The 20,000-nt window shown below is 37.3% G+C and overlaps 1 protein-coding gene across 1 annotated transcript in view; it reads left to right on the top strand.

Moving 5' to 3' along the window:
- P3H2 (prolyl 3-hydroxylase 2) overlaps positions 1-20,000 on the top strand; it is a 1,547,814-nt gene that overhangs the window by 1,136,974 nt on the left and 390,840 nt on the right. The window contains exon 7 of the mRNA XM_044070221.1: positions 11,373-11,413. Within this exon, the coding sequence (XP_043926156.1) occupies positions 11,373-11,413 (41 nt within the window). The remainder of the gene's footprint in view (positions 1-11,372; positions 11,414-20,000) is intronic.

The following is a 20,000-nucleotide window of genomic DNA, read 5'->3' as shown; positions in this document are numbered from 1 at the left end:
TGATGCTTTTTTTTTTCTCTCCCTTCATAAATTTAGGCCACTTAAAGTGTGCCATGTAGCATATACTTATTATAGCTGTGTGCGCTCTCTTACTTAAGTATTTCCCACTCTGAAACTTTCAAAGGAGCTACTCTCCATAACCTTGTCCAATGATCTTATGGTGCAGACGTTGACACTGCATCAGTACAATCTACACTCAGGAATAATCAAATCAGGTGTCTGTTCTCTTTTTCCTTCAGTAGCGATAGTACAGTAGTGAAAAGAGGAATTTACCTACAGATATGGTTGCTTGAAGAGAATGCCTGTTTCGTGAGTTAGATGTGCACAAAATGTATATACGTATACACGCGCACAACACGCACACACACATGTGCATAAAATGTATACATGTACACACACACACACACACACACACACACACACACACACACACACACACACAAACTGAGCATAAAATGTATATATGTATATGCACCACACATGCACATACATACTCAAACGTACACAAAATCTACACACATACACAGACACAAGCATATGCATATCTGAATAGAAAAGTGTGTGTGTGTGTGTGTGTGTGTGTGTGTGTGTGTGTGTGTGTGTGTGTGTGTGTGTGCATGTGTCTGAGTTCAAAGAAGGTGTAGGCTATGCACCCTACCTATCAGTGGCCGGCACTATAGCTGCTTGGTGGGCAACTGAACACATGCATAGGGCACACAGCATGAGCAAGCTATACACATTGCTGTGCATATGCACACACACACACACACACACACACACACACACACACACACACACACACACACACACACACACACACACACACACACACACACACACACACACACACACACACACACACACACACACACACACACACACACACACACACACACACACACACACACACACACACAATCACATTTGCCTGCATGTTTCCTGCAAACAACAGGTACCACTCTGTGTGATTGCTTGAACTCAAGAGTGGGCAAAGTATGTCATAAAACTATGACTCTGCATACATCTCTTTAGCATTCATGTTTTCTAGGCACTGAAAGTACCAGGTGTAGCCACTTAATACAATATTGCTGCCTCCCACCCCCATTGTACAATGTTTGCTGAAAGTTATTCCTTTTACAGTAGCATGATCACAGGTGAGGCAGAATACTGTGCAGTGCCCAGCCAACTACAATTTATACTGCAGGTATCAAACAGCTGATAGCATTAAGGTAGTTCAGGTGTAGTGGCAGATTAGTAAATAGATGTTGAAATGAGGATATTAGCTAGGAAGAAAGCATTGCCTGGAGTGTATAGTGACAGCATAAATATAGAAAAATTTACTCACTTTCTCTTTGAATTGTGAAAAAACAAAGAATAGTCACTTGGAGCACATAATGTTGTTCTGCCCAGTTTTAAGAGAATTCTACTGAGTGCATGTGTGTGCTTGTGTGTGGGATGGAGAGACTGTTCTGATGACTTTGTAGAACTGGTTGTGAAAATGAGGAAACAGGAGCAGTGAGGCTGCAAGTGTGAGAAAGTCATAAAGATGCAAACAGTAACAGCTGTCACAGTATTTGGGGAAGGGATGCTGAGTGTACCTGGTTAGTTCTGCAAAAAGGAGCAAAATATTATCTTTTTATCAATAGCCAACTGTTAAAAATCTGAATTTTCAGCCATTTTTTTTTGAAAATGTCAGTTGATCAACACTGGATGCTTTGAGAGATATTTCTTCTAACCCTCATGTAGTTTGTTATAATAGTAGCATATCAGAGAGGGGATGGGAGGATTATACTCTGTTTGGATGTGGAGGCCGCTTCAGGGTTGCCAGACGTCCCTATTTGGGCGGGACTGTCCCGAGATCAGCAGCCTGATCCCGAGTTCCGCCCTGCTGGTTTAAATCCCGGCCAGCCTCCACTTTGTTTGTTTTTTTTTTTTTTTTTGATTGTCCTGTATACCTGGCATATGGGCCAATCAAAAATTGCTAAACACGGAGCTTCTTAAACACGAGAAGCTCCGTGTTTAGCGATTTTTGATTGGCTCATATGTCGGTATATGGGCCAATCAAAAATCGCTAAACACGGAGCTACTTGTGTTGAATGCGGTACTGCAATGCATTAAACACGAGAAGCTTTGTGTTTAGTGCAGAGCTACTGAGCTACTGTTCTTTAATGTGGAACTGTGTTCCGCATTAAAGATCTTTTTTTTTTGGTCTTCACTTGCCGTGAGAGACCTTCTTTTTTTTTTGTCCCTACCTGGGGGGCTGGAAATCTGGCAACCCTGGGTCGCTTTGTCCCCACACAAAAAAGCGCAGTAATCAAATGCAGTTTTGATAGTGCAGCAGTTGAGTGGGTCTGCATTTTGCCATTGTTTTCTTAAAATGAATGTGAACACATTCTTTACAACAGAGTTAACAAACTGCTTGATTGGTATATTTGCAGACAATGTGACTTTGCATGCTCAGTATCTGACCAGCGGAAACTCCAAAGTCAGCTAGATACACTGGTTGGAGGGCTGCAACTAAATAATGTTCAATTAAACAAACAAATGTAGTTTTCCCCTTGGGAAACCAAGCTCTAGGTTTCCATATTCTCTTGATTGTACTTTAATTAAGGAAAGTGACAAATCTGTAGATTTGGGTACAAGTGTGAATAATATAATAAAAATGTTTTGTTGTACTGAATACATTAAGAACCATAACATCTAGGGCTTTAAAATTTTGTTTGAAATCTATAAATCTACAATTAAACTTATTATAAAGAATGGAGCTTGTTTTTCTATCAATTCTTGGAATTATATTGTTAGACTGGAAACGATTGCAGACATTTCTCACAAGCAGAATAAAAAGAGATAAAAACTTACAATATGGGGAACAATTAAAGAAACTTAATTTGTTTTCACGCTGTTACAGACTGTTTAGAGGAGATCTAATTTGGATATATAAAAGTTTAAAAAACAACATTTTCAGTTTGATGTGTGAACATTCATCCAGATATAATATGTTTTTAATAAAACTGAACAATACAGACACAAAATTGGGAAGATTTTTTTTTTATTCCAGAACAGGGAAAGGTGGAATATGCTGCTTTTAAATGTTAGGATGGTAAAAACAAATCTGGATTCTTTCAAAAAGGTAGTTGATAAATGTGTGAGAAAAAGGACCTACTAAACTTTAAAATCATGGCATTTGATGGGTAGTGAACATCATATGAGGTCTCATACCCTTTTATGCCATTGCAACACTATATAAGACAGAATGAGAAGTCACACCATTACTTCCCTAGCACTGACTAGATAATCCTGCAGTACATTGCCTCAGTGTTATCACAGGTGGATGGTGCCAATGGCAGCTGGGTTATGTCAAAGGCTTCACTCATGTCAGCAGTATGTGGCATGATATCAACCAAAGTTAAAGAGGCAACTGCTAACTTTCTAAGCAATAAGTAAGTGTCTGCATTACTAAAAATCACTTATATTCATGTAGTCTGTACACAGATTTTGTTCAGTGGCAGTAGTTCTGTAAAACAGATGACACTTGAGAAAAAGAACTGAAAGAGGGACTTTTGTTGAAAAATAGGTGGCTGCTGCAAAGGGAGAACCTTCTTTTCTGCACAGTAAAGTAAATTCAGATAACAGTAAATCAGAGAAATAAAGATCTCATGTGGGATGCCATTTTGAAGATTCAGAGTCACTGTTTCAACCCTTAAAAGATAGTGTTGACTGAGTCGCTGTCATATACTCACAGTTGCAGTTATGAAAAAGGAGGATATTAAAGTCATACAAAAGCAAGTGTCTAATAACTGCTATGGTTAAGTATAATCCATTTTAGTAGTGATAAAATGTCTAATCCTAATCCTATGTGGTAGCTGGACAGGATTGCTCAGAGATAGTAACGACATACACAGAAAGAACTTGGAGAATAACGTATATTTGAGAAAAAGTAACATGCTTTAAATTCCAGTGAGGTATAATTAGGGACTTTCTGAAGCAGTATGACATCTTTGCTGATCAGAAGACTCACCTTACCTGACAACATGAGTAATAGAAAAGGAATTAAGGTAATCAGATAGCTGAGTCACTGTTTAACATTCTCATTTAGAACTTAAGAGACAAAAGAAGTTCACCTAACAAATGAAAAAAAAAAATTTTTGTTAAATCCATTTTAGGGGTAAAAGGTTTAGGCCTGATGCAACCAAAGCTAATATTATACTGTCTAACACAGTTACAGTTATTTGTATTTTGATAAATAAGAGACTAAAGAAGAACATGAATATCTTAATATGTTTCAGATTGGCCAACATTCATATAATAGTCTTCAAACTGTCACTTTATAGTTAATTTAATTTTTGAAATTAGAAAATTTGCCAAGTAGATGTCAGAAACTTGGATTTCAAAGGACACTTGACAGTGGTGATTGCACTGCGTCATATTGTTGGATAAAGTAGGGCATGACCAGTTAGGAATTGCAACCATGTAAATGCTGAGAGGATCCTGACTGAGGGAATCCCACAAACTTTCATACTTTGTCATTTCCCGCTCCTTTACTAACACAAATGATTCACTTTACCACCTATCCTATTCCATACTAGATTAATGATGTTAAGGTGGGTAAGATTAGGTGTTCTGTTCATTAACTATGTGCGCTGTGGTGTGCAATGCCTTGTTCAATTCATAAAAAAATAGTACATGATAAAACAAGACTGCACAAGATCAGCTGTGCAGTCCCACTCTACTGTGTTAGTGTAAGGCTTCACTCACTAATTCCTTATAGTAATGAGCCCATACCCTGCTTGTATACCATTCCATAGGCCAATACCATTGTGGTACTGGCTAATCATGGTTGCGTAACCTCCTAGACAAAAACTGCAGACTGCACAATGGTGCTTTGCTTGGTATTTCAGCCATCACCTTCTCCTGTTGGCATGATGCTCAGCATACAGTACAAAGCAATACATGTGTGCTGAAAAATTACATTCTACACCACCAATGCATGGCAGGAAAAGAAGCTATGCTAGTTACAGAGTTCCCTGCAGTATAGATATTTCTGCTACTACAATCAAACATGACCTGCCCTCAGATAGTGATGCTGACATAATCCACCAATAGCAGCACACACACACAGTACCAGATCTTCCCAATCATAATAATGTAGTAATGCAACCCAGTCTGCCACCATGACAACTGACTGCAAATTGTTCATGAATCATAGTCAAGACAGAGGGACATAGTCTGCTGAAGTAAGGCAGCATAACGTTTGAAAGAATGCCTTAGAAAGCACCCGCATATAGCCACTTGGCAAGGCATCCTGGCAGCCTTAAGATGGTGATCTCTTTAGTGCTGACAGGTAGCACTTACTCCAACACATCTGGATTCTCCTGATTATAGAAGAATCTGGAATACTAAAACATATCAGGTGCTCCTGTATAACATTCAGGAACACGGGAAGGGAAAGGTGTGCTCCCCATCTATGAACCACGGTAGTCCCTGGCAGTCTACAAAGTACAAAGCAAAAGATGATTTTTTGCATCTGTGCCATGTGTTCATAAATACCAAGGCTCATCTTCATCTATGGACATCGTTATTCCCCAAGAAATTTTAAGTGTGATTAGTTAACATCACACACTTAGCTTCTATAACGTTAAAAACTGACTCATGGCTCAGATTTGCAAAATAATTAATCTTGTGAATAACTCTAGGTGGAAGGCTGCTGTGATATACATCTGGATAGTACAACTGACCCAGATCTTGTACTTGGTGATCATAATAATAGTAATCAAATATGCTGGGTGATATGATACTAAGATATTTTCTGTCAAGGAGCAAACACATTGCTATTGTTATTGTTACTGTTTTTTAGGAGTAATTTGGTATGTGTGCTACAAGTTTTCCCCCAGATAAAGGGGAACAGATTTAAATCAGGGGAACTGAATAACAGTTTATCAAGTGTACTAATGGAAAATACTCTGAAAAAGTGCCTGCTCTTGACATGACACACTTAGTAAATAACTGATTTTTTGTTTACACAGACTAAGATACTGTACAACTGTATACTCATATTTATTGAAAGGTTTATTGAAACAAGCCGACCAAGCATTATCATTAAGATTTTTTACATTTTCTTTATAACACAGGTTACTGTCAGATATACTGCACTTCTTCAGATGACTCAAATTACAAAATGGCCACCAGACAGTTCTTTACAGTCACCTTTATCTAGTTTCAAACTTCATCCTTGATAAAACATTTTTCCTGTATTGAAGCATTCTTTGTTTGCATCCTTATATCATTCGGAGTAAACCAGTTCCTCAGCAGACTGAAATGTTCTTTCATTGATAATATATTATGTAATTTCTTCTGCTGTGTTAGCCATTTCCCTTTAGCAGGTTTATTGTCTTCAATATCGGTATATATTCAACTGTGTATGATATTTCAACAAGCCTCTATTGTCAATACCATTTGTTACAAAAACATTCAGAAGTATAATACTGGACAGCACAGTTGTACATTAGTAATGTTGTTGCCTCACAGAAAGAGGTTCTCCAGTTCAATTCTAGGCTAGAGTGTCTTCTGTGTGGAGTCTGCATGCCCTCCCTGCATTTGTCGGTTTTCTCTGGGTACATCGGTTTCCTCCCACATTAAAAAGACATGCGTCTGGAGTGTTTCTCCCTGGACCTCTGCTGAAAATTGGCTTCATTCCATGTTGGACTTTCCCGTTACATAAATAAAATTTTGTTCCACACAAGCGCATTCTGTTAAGCTAATTATACTTGTTTACAGCATATTTCTTTTCTGTACTTTCAGATGCTGTGTTACATGCTGTTTCTAAAAATATCACACTGTTACTATGATAGAAAGCAGTTTTACCCAACCTCTGTTACTGTGAAACAAAAACAGTTCTACCAAATTATATATACATTTCTATTAATTGCATGTTATTACTAAAAGGGAAACCAGTTTTACTTTATATAATTTTATCAGTTTTCATTGACATTATTCTGTTTTACTGCTCCTAACTTACCAATTAACCAAATGTCATAATTCTAAGGATTTAATGAGATGTCAGAGGTTTATTTTCAGTAATACCAAAAACAGGAGTGCAGATAACTTGGAGAGTAACTACAAACTTGCTTCAGACCAGTTAAAAAGAATTTTTTTATTATTCCACCGCCAATGCACATACACCATTAATGCCTTATGTTCCACCATGCGTTTTCGTCCTCATTCATTGGACTTCATCAGATGCTCTATCAAAATTCTTTGATTATATTTATACTGATTCTAAAAACACTAAACCAATAAAATTCCCTCATTTTATTTAAACAGACAAATAATCTTACATTTGGGCTCATGAATATTAAACATGTGTACTTTCCTTTCCGCTCGTGAATGTTACCATATTTAAAAAAATATATATGTAAAACTTTATTAAATACAAATCACATATATACTTTCCTCCAATATTCCCCAAAAATTACCATAAAAAGCCTTTTATACATCTAAAATACTATAAAACATAGGAGAATGAATATCTTTTTGTAAAAAAGGATGTTTAATTAATTCCTTTTGAATCCTGCATTTTCTCAAGCAACAGTGCCACCTTCTGTCATACCAAAGTATTACATACGTCTTATTTTCTTTCACAATTTAGCAGACCTTAATTTTAAAAGTGGTAATATAAACAGGTAATCATTTAAGCCTGGGGTTTTACCTGATTCTAAAGTTACTTGCCACCATAACTCCTTACACCCTATTTTCTCTTCCCATGGGCCACCCCTGATATCATTTTTAATTTGTTCCAGGACAAAAAAGAGGAATTTATAACCCTCGCACACTTTTGAATGCTTAAATAGTATGTTTGTTTCTTTCCCTTTTGATATATCATAAATATGTTTGTATATTCTCCTCTTTAAGGTTCTCTCTGTTTTGCCCACGTAGAAGGAATTACATTTCTGACAAATGGCAAGATATACTAACCTCTTAGACTCACAGTTATAATACCCTTTACTTATTACCCATCTTTCTCTACTTTCTAGGAAAATTTTTTCCTCATTTATGATGTATTCATATTGGTTGCACCGTCCACATTTATAGGTACCTAATTTCCTTCCATTTCCTATACACAGATTTCTTTTATTATTTTTATTCTTATTTTCTAAAATATCCTTTATACTACTTGAGTTTTTAAAAACCACTTTAGATGTTATTCTAGATATGTCCTCTAAATCTGTGAAGGAAACAAATCGTTCCCATTCTTTCTGAAAAATTGTTTTTATGTTATAATTTATTGCATTATATTCTAAAACAAGTGCTTGTTGAAAATCACCGTTACTATTTATATCTTTGTTTTCACTTTCATTATTTTAATTGAATTTCATAATCCCCTTAATTGGCTTAAATTTGTTAATCCTCCCATTTTCCACTTCAGATCTAATGTTTTTAACAAAGTCCTTAGGGTACCCCCTTTCTATGAACATTTTCTCCAATAAATTACACTCATTAATAAAATCACTATTCATACTAGTCATACACGACCCCCTAACGAATTGTCCTTTCACTATGTTCCTCTTACAATGTGCAGGATGTGCATATTATAGTGAAGGAAAGAATTACAAAAAGTAGATTTCCTATGGACCCTAGTTTCTAATGTATTGTTTACTTTATATATTTCTAGGTCCAAATATTGTAAATTATCATACGATGTTTTGTAAGTAAATTTAAGGAAATCTGTAGTCTTACTGATATACTCCATGAATTCTTCAAATTTTTGATTACCCCCGTCCAAAAAATAACTATATCATCTAAAAACCTATTATATAGAGTCCAACAGGAATTAAAGTTGGAATCCAGGACATATGTTTCCTCCCACTTAGCTAAAACTAATTTTGCAAAGGTAGGGGCACAGGCTGCACCCATGACCACCCCTTGGATTTGTTGAAAAATTCTCCATTGAAAATCAGAAAATTATTTTTCAGGACCATTTCCATAAGTCCTGTGCTCACTACCTTTTCTCTGTGGGTTAAATCTTTATCTTGAAACACAATGTCCTCAAACATTTTCATTCCTGTCACATAAGGTATGGAGGAAAATAGGCCAACTATGTCTATAGTGACAAATAGTAAATTTTCAGTGTATAAATTTGGAGTAATTTCTCTTAGTAGGTCCCAAGAATCCTTAAGTATAACTTTCTTGTTAACCCAAATATGTTTTGTTTTAGTATCTACATATTTTGCTAAAGGCAATGTTTTCGAGCCATCAGCAGATACTATTGGTCTGAGTGAGGGGTCCTCAGAATTTTTGTGGATCTTGGGGATTCCAAATATTATTGGGATTTTTGTTTTTTCAACCTTCAAATATGTATACATCTTTTTATCAATGGTACCTTCATGGACCATATCTTCTAATTCCATATCTATTCTATTATAGGCCAAATTCACTTCATTCTTAGAAATGCAAGTATATTTAATTTCATCCCTAAGTATTTGGTTCATTTTCCCCTCATACTATATAATGTCCATAATTACAATCCCCCCTCCCTTATCCGGTTTCATAATTCTCACATCAAAGTTAGATTTTAATTCATCCAAAATTTTGTTCTCTTCCCTACTAAGGTTCATCTTAAGTTTGATTCTCTTTTGGGAGTCCCTAATTTCTTTTTCCAAAACACCCTCCAAGTTTTTTAACTGTGGATGCATGGGGGGGTTGAAAGTAGTTTTCCTTATTAAACCTTGATTAGTATTAACTGTATTTTTTATATTATTTTTTGAAAATAACATTTCTAAATTTACTTTCCTCAAAAACAATTTAATATCCAGAAATGTTTTTGTTAAATCCCCTTTAACATAAGGGATAAATTTAAGTCCCTTCCCTAAAAGGTTGAAATGTTCCTTAACTAAGGGGACATTACTAAAGTTGTAAATAGAAAAACCATTATAAGTACTTCTGAATCCTTTCACCTCTATTTCTTGATCAAAATGTTCAGTAATGCAACTTCTGCCTGCTTTATTAAGAGTATTAGCTAGCTAGAACTGTCCTCTTCCTGTCATAAGATAATGACTGAGGCACATATCACCAGCAGTGCTATGTAGGCAATGCCTCTGTGCCAAGTAGTGTGATAGATATTCTGTGATTCATAGACATGATAAAGCTGCTATGAGCAACATTTCATTAGAGGCTTTTTATTATGTATCTGAATCAAACAGTAACACACCTAGTGCTAGTGTTCCCCTTATGAACCCATGCAGTGAAGTTGCACAGGCACTTTTAACACACACAGATACACACACACACACACACACACACACACATACACATGCATACATTAACATTTTTGCTTGCCAATACTGTACAGTTCTCAAGGAAATCTTCAACACCAATACAGATGAGAGAGCAAATAAAACTGAAATTACGATAAAATTCCTGTTCCCCTGTGTATTTTTTTTCTCTTTTTATTTAATGTACTGTATGTAGACATGACCCAAGGCCCACTATATAGCTATGAACCTGTTATGTAACAAAAAGTAATACAGCTGGAGTTGTACAGTATTACAATACAATGTTATTCAATAAAACACATGACATATTTTAACACTCACAAAAATTACCTTCATAAGTCAGAGAACTGTATTTCCCAGTTAAATTAGATTAAAGACAAAATTCATCTGTACTAACAGCTCCATATGAAATTTCTACTAAGTGATTCAGTTGAGATGCAAGCTGGTGAAAACTGGATAAGGACTTAAGGTTTAGTGGAAATCAGTTCCACATTTTGAGTAGGAGAACATCTTTACAATGCATTTCAATGAATGTCATGTGATGACATAACTGGAGTGACATGATGGAAGGCATAGAGGATGATATTTATATTTAAATGCCATAGCATAGATAACAGTCTTTTTAGATCTCTTATTCTGCACTATAGTGTAGACATCAAGCTTTCAGGGTAACTTAGCCTGATTCACACTGATGTTGCACGTTAGTATCAAGGGATGTTCCAAAGGATGAAGAAATCTTATTGCACATAGCATAGCTCTCTACTGTCACTTAGACACATCCTGCAAAATAAGTGCCTTGTATAGAAGATTTAGCTTCTTGTCTGTATATTGCCTTAACTAGACATACACACATGCACATGTGCTAGAGACATCACAAGATGCATGTGAGAGACAAACCTTTGATGTCACTATATACTGCAATATAATCTACACTGAAGTCTAATTTCAGAATGCAGTGTTCAAAATATTACAGCATGAAAAATGTTCTTATCATTATTGCATCCATTAATTGCAATGTAGCTATCTATGGTATGCTTACAAATAGTAATACAGATAAGTCCAAGTCTCTTTTTTCACTTAAGTATAACATTTCTTTCTTTACAGAAGTACTGGGTCATTCTCAAGAGTGATAAAGTCATCAATAGGTAAGTGAAAGACACTCAGCAGTATCATTGGTACGGTAAATATATCAGAAAACACTTTGTAAGAAACAGCTGTTTTGCAGAACTACCAGATTAATTTTAGGACAGATTAATTTATTAAGTGGAGCAAGTTATTCTGAATTTCTCATGCATTAGCCTGAAAAGCCCATAATTTTATTGCTATTTTTGAAAGTGAGCTTAGAGTAAAGATGACCGTATAAAGAACATGGAAATGTATGTTTTCCTTTTGGCATTCAAATAATAATGCTAGTTAAAAACATCTTATTGCTAAGCTATTCTGCTGTTCTGGACAATGACAGACGTACTTTTTATTTTTTCACTGGGTAAGTAGGCTCGTCTGAGTATAATTTTTAGCCTTCACCCAATCAGGGGAGCATGACAAATGCAGAGATGTTACAGGACCAAAGGCAAGGATATTACATAATCATTTGAACAAATATCAGTAAATGTGTAATGACTTAAACAAATGCAGGGATATTAGATACGGTTTTCACTAAGACATTGCAAAGCACAACAGTTTGAATAAGATTTACCAGTTTTAGCTAATCAAAAACTAAGTTAATTGAAAGTCTACCTGCTAACATTATGAAAACAAAATGTGCAAAGCATACAGAGCAAGATTCTTAGCTAGAATCAAGAACACGCTAAAAAGTCAAAACAGTGGTTTGTTTAAAGGTATGGGCGCCAGTCAAAAAACACTGTGACTGATAGTTTTAGAGTTGCAGGGTGCCTAAATATTGAAAAAAAAAACAAATATGTGTTTCCATAAGGTAAAGAAGATAGTGATAGATTTGATATGTGCATGAATGGTAAAAAAATAAGCAGGTTACAGGTGATCTGATTACAAAACTTAATAAATAACTCAATGAGAGAATTCCATAGGCAGCATTTATTTTATGTGAGTGGAAGCTGTCAATATTAGCTCCATTTGAAGTGTATTCCTAAAAATATTATGCATACTCTGTCTCCTTGTAATTGTATTTCCATTTTCTTTTGATACAAATTCTAATGCCCTTTAATAGTGTAACAGAAAAATACAGTCCATTTGGGTTCATTCTATAAATATGCTCAGTGTTGATTTCCACTATGTAAGCATATTGCATTGTGTAGTCTTTATTCACAACATGCTACTGCTCATTAAAGGAACAATGAGAGAAAAGCTCTACAGCCAATACAAAGCATCTATTTCTTACAGTTAGCCAACCGGAAGGCATGCTCAACAAGCAAATCATAGTCTGTTACACTCATCACTGCACCTGCCAAAATCAGTGATGTTTGAGAAAAGGTAGTGGTATACAGCCCACAAATAATGGCACTTTTTAAAGTCACACACTTTTTTTTTCACTTCACAGATGCATTTTAATTAAAGTTCTCTTACTCTTATCATCTTGTAAAAATTAACACTATTAATATTTGATAAAAAGATCCCTGTTTTGGGAGTATTGGGACCTTTGTTACTTATTGTTTTTGGCTCTTTCCCTGGTTCTTGATATAAACTATAACTTTCACTCTGTAATACCTTAACCTTTTGTAATAGAGGCCCATTGGACATATGTAAATAACCCATTCAGGATGTACTGTGTTTTAGCAACATGGGTTCTAAATACCCATGACTTTTTATTTTTTAAACCTTTATGGGTGTATTTAGGCCACTAAAGCTAAACCCCTCTAGCTATGGACATGCATGTTTTGGCCTTTATGATTCATCAGCACAACATAAGTGGATTGCTTAGTTATACTTTAGAAACACCTAGGTTCAAATCAAGACTGGTGTTCTTAAACATTAAGGTGCCTGCAAAATATCCCAAATAACTTCCAATCCAAATGGTAAAAAGGTCACACAGACAAACCATTCAGTAAAAACTGCAAGAAAAACTCAGCCAAGCTAGAGCTTGTACTGTGTAGTACCTTAAACTTCCTGTAGTGGAAGCCAATCAAGTGTATGCAAATGGCCTTTTAAGCGCATACAGTGTTTCAGCTGTATGGCTTCTGAATGTCAATGACGTTTTACTTTTTAAACTTTTATAAGTATATTTGGTCCAATAAAGCTAAACATCACTAATTATGGACATGCAGGTTTCAGCTGTGTTAGTGACCTCATCAGCACAGTATAAGTAAATCGTTTGACTATACTTTAGAAACACCTAGCTCCAAATCAAGCCTAATGTCTATAAATATTAAGGTGTTGCAAAATTATTCCAAGTCAAAAGGCAAAAGTTGACACAGACAAACCATTCAGCACAAATTGCAAGAAAACTCAGCCAATTTACATAGTTTTCACTGTGTAATATCTTAAACCTCCTGTAAAATAACAAAAGGAAAGGTTAGGGATGGGGCTAACAGACATTATTAAGGTGGGCAGGGGGCTAATGTTGCACAATGGTGCTATAACAGAAGAGATATTTCTGTTTTGCTGCACTCTGGATCGTGTTATTCCTCAACATTTCTCTTGTACAAAAAATTCATTTGGATGTGTCTAATCTCCCTTTTAGCTAAACTATTAGTATCAAAGCCTCTAGGACTGAGCACTTAGCTTTGGTGGTTAAACATTTTTTAAACCAGTGCTGAATACAGATTCCTCAATTATAAAATATTATTTTGATTTTATTTTTAAACTCATGAATGTTAGGTTTGATATGAACTAGACGATTTTCACTTTTGACATTAAATCTCTTTACATCAGGACACTGATATAAAATATGTTATTTACTATGTTAACAAAGGTCATTCAGTTAATGTTGAAATTCATAAATTTCAATGCCTTGTATCAACTGATCCACACCCCCACCAAGGGCAGCAATATCCTAGCCTGGTCATTACCAACATGGGCAACTAGTGTTCCACACCAGAGGTCAATTCCTCATTGGTCAGATGCAACCACAAGCTAATCACCCTAGACAACCACATCCCACCCCCACCTCCCATTAGGGAAACCACTGTAAAAACTTTCTCCAAAGCCAACTTCACGCTTCTTAAGACAGAAGTGGCAAAAATCAAGACACCCATGCAGACGGACAATAAAGATACGACTGCTGAATCCTACACAAATGCACTTTATAAGCACTTACACAAGTACATGGATTGTGCAATCTATAACAGAACTAAGATGCTAGCCTCCAAAAAAAGGAAGCCAATCTGGTGGTCCCCTACCTCAAACAAACTCTACAACAGAAGAAAGAAACTGTTGCAAAAAAGATTAAAATCCCATGATTGGAGGAACTCCCTGGTCAGCCTCAGTAAAAACTGAGATCCCTCATAAAATCCTCCAAAGCTAGTTATGAAAACAAAATTGCCACTGATTCTAAAGACAACCACATTCTATAGCATTCTATAGCTATGTCAAGAATCTCAATGGCAACACTCAGATCTGCTGTGAGTTACAGCACAATGGCACTAAATATACAGAACCAACTGATATTGCCAACATCCTGGCAGATAGGTTCAGTGCTAACTTTACGCCCCTCTCACCCCCTAAAGAGCCCATCTCTATACTGGAAGAATGCAAAGTTCCTGTAATCACGGCTGCACAGATAAAAACCACACTCTCCAAAGTCAAGAACACAGCATCCATGGGACCTGACAACATACCAGGCTGCATTCTACATGAACTACAGAACGAATTGGCAGCCCACCTAAGTACCATGTTCAATCATAGCCTCACTTCAGGCTTTGTGCCCACTGAATGGTGCACAGTGATGATTATTCCACTCCATAAAGGGGGAGCCACCACTGACCCTGGGAGCTACTACCCCATTAGCCTGATGAGTCTGGTCTGCAAGGCTATGGAACTTATCATCATGGAAGTTATAAACAATGACATTGGTAATCTCCAAACTCTGGACCCCACCCAGTTCTGGTTTGTAAAAGGCAGATCATGTCTCCTAAACCTGACAGACTTCTTTGAAGCGGTAACCAAAGCCGTAGATGAGGGTAAGGTGATTCACAGAGCCTATCTAGATCTCGCAAGGCTTTTTACACCATCCCCCACTCTGGAATGATAGATAAACTCACTAAACTAGGTATAAATCCCTATGTCACAAGATGGGTTGTCAACTGGCTCACTGACAGAGCCCAAACAGTGAAAGTAGCAGACTCCAAATCCGGCTTCAGAACAGTGACAAGTGGAATACCACAGGGTTCAGTCCTGGGTCCTCTCCTGTTGGTATCTACTTCTCAGAAGTACAGGCTAATCAGAAGGCCTTTGGCTAATGAAGTTTGCAGATGACTGCAAACTAGGAGCCATAATTGAAACTCCTAATGATGTGGACATCCTACAAAAGGGCCTCACTGAGACAGATGCCTGGTGTCAAAGCCATGGCCTCAGGCTCAATGCCAAAATGTGCATTGTCATCCCATTTGGTAAAAACTCTGTACCCATGAGCTACCACATAGGCGGTAGTCTACTTAACACCGAATGGTGATAAGAGACCTTGGGACACAGGTGGACAGTAATCTCTCCCTTGATAATCACATCACCACAGTAGTCAAGAAATCCTTCTACGTGGCACACCTCATCACAAAAGGTTTCTCATCCAGGAAAAAAGAGGTCATTGTGCCCCTCTACTTGTCACTCATTAGACCCATTATAGAGTACAATGCCCCTTTAGGTATGTACCTCACAAGACATCTACAACTAGTAAGGCCACAGAAATACCTCACAAAGAGGATTACCGGCCTCAAACAGATGCCCTACACAGACCGTCTCAAAAAACTCCAGCTTTACTCCATCGCATATCGCTTACTCAGAGGCGATCTCTGTCTAACTTACAAAGCTATGTCAAACCCAGAGCTGTTGGACATGCTCCAGTTAAAGAAATCTCAATCCCTCTGAGCTACACGATCTAGGGACCTAAACCTTGCCACCACAATAAACAGAACATGCTGGAGGGATAGATTCCCACTTCCTATACACTGGAACAAACTACCTATCTATATCAAAAAAAGCTCCTCATTAGCACGCTTCAAGAAAAATCTTAATGATCGGACGGGAGATAGGAAATTCACCTCATGGATCACTTCTGTGGCTCTGCTCGACAGGGGCACAGGAAATTAATTTTCTTGGGTGGCGAAAGCCAGGGTACCTTTTTGGCTAGGCTTATATAGACCCTAGGGCCAATAGCCTAGTACCTACCTATGAAATTTGAATTTAGTTTTTCATTTTTTAAATATTGTCCTGGAAAGTAATTATTTTTTCTAATTTAATGAAGAATTGTTTCAAAAGACTGCAATGGTAGCTATGGGTGGCAACCCACCGTCTGCTATGTTGAAAAAAGTAACGAGATAACCACGGCTTGAACAAGACAAATTACATTACCGACAATGTTCTGCATCCACCCCACAGCTTCTATCAAACGGGAAACCTCATCCCTTTGGACCTTAAAAGTACAAGGTCCTTCTTGTCCAATGAAACCTCTGCCTCTCCACATACTTTATCCATAGCTTCTGACAAACTCATAACTCAATCGATGAACAACACCTGAATTTCAAGTAATGGATGGCAACCCACCATCTACTATGTTGAAAAAAGTAGCGAGATAACCACGGCTTGAACAAGACAACATTTTAATATCCGAACATCTAAAATTAATTGTTAGTAACAGAATAGATTAAGCGCTTTCATCTGCTGAACGCAGACTTCTTCAGGACAATAAACACTGTTACAATTCATTCATTTAAAAACTTTTTGGCGCCAAGTTTCCTTTCTCAGATTTAAAGTGCAAGTGCCTGAATATCTATAATGTTTCTCATAACATCCTACATTAGGAGGAAACTATAAAAGATTTTATTGAATATATTAATCACACCAGTGATTTTTTTAAAATTCACATGCAACATTAGCAATGAAGGGATATCATACTTAGACACTTTTATTAGGCACACTAATAGTGGATTCCAATCTGAAATATATCGGAAGGATACTTTCCCTAAAGGATATTTGGAATATTCTAGTAATCATCCAAAATATATGTTGAAAAATATATTTAAAGGACAATACATAAGGGTGGCGAGAATGTCATCAAAATTAGAGGTGATGGAAAAGGAAATTGAATTTATTACCACTATGTTTGCCAATAGAGGGTATCCTAGATGGTTATTAAATGATGTTTCTAAATATGTCAAAAAGGAATGGGGTAAAAAGTACCCACCCATTTTGGGTATTGAAAGGAATAATATTAAAGCAATGGAGGTAGTTAGTCATAGCAGTCCTTTCAATCAAGTATGTACTTTGATGTAGTCACCATATGTTAATGAAATTAAAAGTATTATTACAAGATATTGGAACACATTAATAGTGGATGATGAAGTCAAAGTGGTAGTGGGTATGAGACCTAGTTTTGTACATAAGATGGGTATGAACATCAAAAAACTTTTGCAACATGGCACAGTAGATACAAAACGTAGTAATAAAAATGGAGCCACTAGGAGATGTGGGTCATGCAACCAGTGTTCAGCCATTAATGAAAATGAAGGATGTAGAGTGAATGATATAAGTAAGACTTATATAAAATTTAAGAGGGGTAACTGTAATACTAGGAATATTATTTATCTGGCCAAATGTATATCATGTTCTGCTTTTTATATAGGTAAGACAAAAAGACATATCTGAAAATGTATATATGACCACCTGTATAAAATAAAGACTAAAGATACAAAGAACGTACTTTATAGGCACATAAATAAACAAGGTGAAAAACATACCCTGGGATTCATGAAGCTCAGCGCAAGGCCGGCAGTAGGCTTGCGCCAACAGTGTGGTGTGAAGATGGCGAAGTAGCGCCAAATGCATATTAATGAAGATGCACCGCCGCCACAGCCACGTGCACAGGAAAGGAGCGCGAGTGCATAGGGCGTGTCGAAGTACCACACGGAGGCATGGAAATGCCAGCTGTCGATGTGCAACCTAAAATGCATGCATATAACAAGTTGCAAGATAATAATCACATCTGTCAGTGTCCGTGGATACTGAAACCTATGCAAAGCATGCAAGAAAGTTCCTGCGAACACAAAATGAAGAAGCAAATACAAATGCATGGTAGGGAATAACGGGTCCCTATCCCGCAAACAAATGACATGGAAAACCGTGTGCCCATAGTCCAATGCAGTATAGATAGCTATACCAAGTGGAAGTGAAACGCATCATATGTTAGCGAGCCGCCAGTAGGTACGTCCAGCCCAATGGTTAGGATCACCAGCTGACCCATAATGTGAGGGAGGGTACACAGCTGGGCAGATGTGTCCATAACAAAATACACGATAAATGTACATATCTAGTGACTGTATGTCCGAATCATATCCCACAAGGCATGTAATAGTCACATACAAAAGGTATGTCCGTATTTCACATACTAAATGTGACAGGAAATAGAATAAGCATGTAAACGAAACAGAAGGAGCATATAAACAGCTACAACAATAAGGAAACATGTAGGCTGAAAGGAACAGTATTATCCGTACTGTCGACTGTGGGTACCTGCTGTCCAGTACAGTCGGATATGTGTATGGAATATATCCCATCCTGAGCATAGGAAAAGGTGGCATCCTACCAATGATTAAAACAGTCTGCCAAAATCTGCAAATCAGCGGTACAAGCCGAACTTGTCAGGATGTGTCACAGTTGAACGGGTAGTACCCAGGTATACTAACCATGTAATGAAAGTTAAGTATGGTCATGTATCTATGTGCGTGAGGTATAGCATGTGGAAAGCAAACATGGCAGGGTAGTCCACACAACCATACAGGTACCTGACATATGTAGGGTATTCAATGTGTTACTCTGGCCGTGTCATGGGCCAACAACCAAAGCAGTGATGTATGGGGTGTGAGGAATATGTGTGTGTGGGGGGATGGGTAATGGTACAATCCTCCAAGGCGATACTGTGTTGTATGCAGAATAGATGAACTGGAGGTGTATGAGGGAGCAGTGGGTAAAGCTGAAAGAAACACAAAAACATGTATAAATAGCTGCAATAAAACCAGACAGGCCATACTGTAGAACACAATCCCACAAACATATGAATATTGAAATGTGCGATACAAATGTATAGACATGTCACCGGCACATACCCACAGATTGGTCCTGATGGAACTGACCATAACAAATGCAACACACCTGGATGCATAATGGACTACCCAGCATCCCCTCCACATCACACAACCCGCTCCCTTACCTGAACGTCCACCAAATCCAGCCATACTTGGCCTACTGGTTTGGTGCAGCCACATCTACACATAGTGACCATTACGCATATGTAGTAGGTAGTGTCACCCTAGGCAGTTGCAGGATTGCAGACAATGTATCCCTTGCATGTAAAACCCCCAGCACATTTTCATAACGCCAGAAGAATGGTCGGTATTTGCCTTGTTTTGGTCTTGTTCAATTTTTGGGATATCCCTCATGGGATAAGTAACCTGTGTAAACATTAGAATGGAAGACACAAAGTCCAGTCCTATAGATATCTGGACACAAGTTGGAATGTGCATTAATGGTGCACGACACTGTCCAGCCCTAAATGGTCATGCATAACCTACTACCCAGGATCAAACACCTGCCCGTGACGCACGTGTCCCG

This window comes from Protopterus annectens, chromosome 4.part1 (assembly GCF_019279795.1).
Source record: "Protopterus annectens isolate FY-2018-M chromosome 4.part1, PAN1.0, whole genome shotgun sequence".
In the NCBI taxonomy this organism is placed as follows: Eukaryota; Metazoa; Chordata; order Ceratodontiformes; family Protopteridae; genus Protopterus; species Protopterus annectens.
This window is presented reverse-complemented; position numbering and strand designations above follow the sequence as displayed.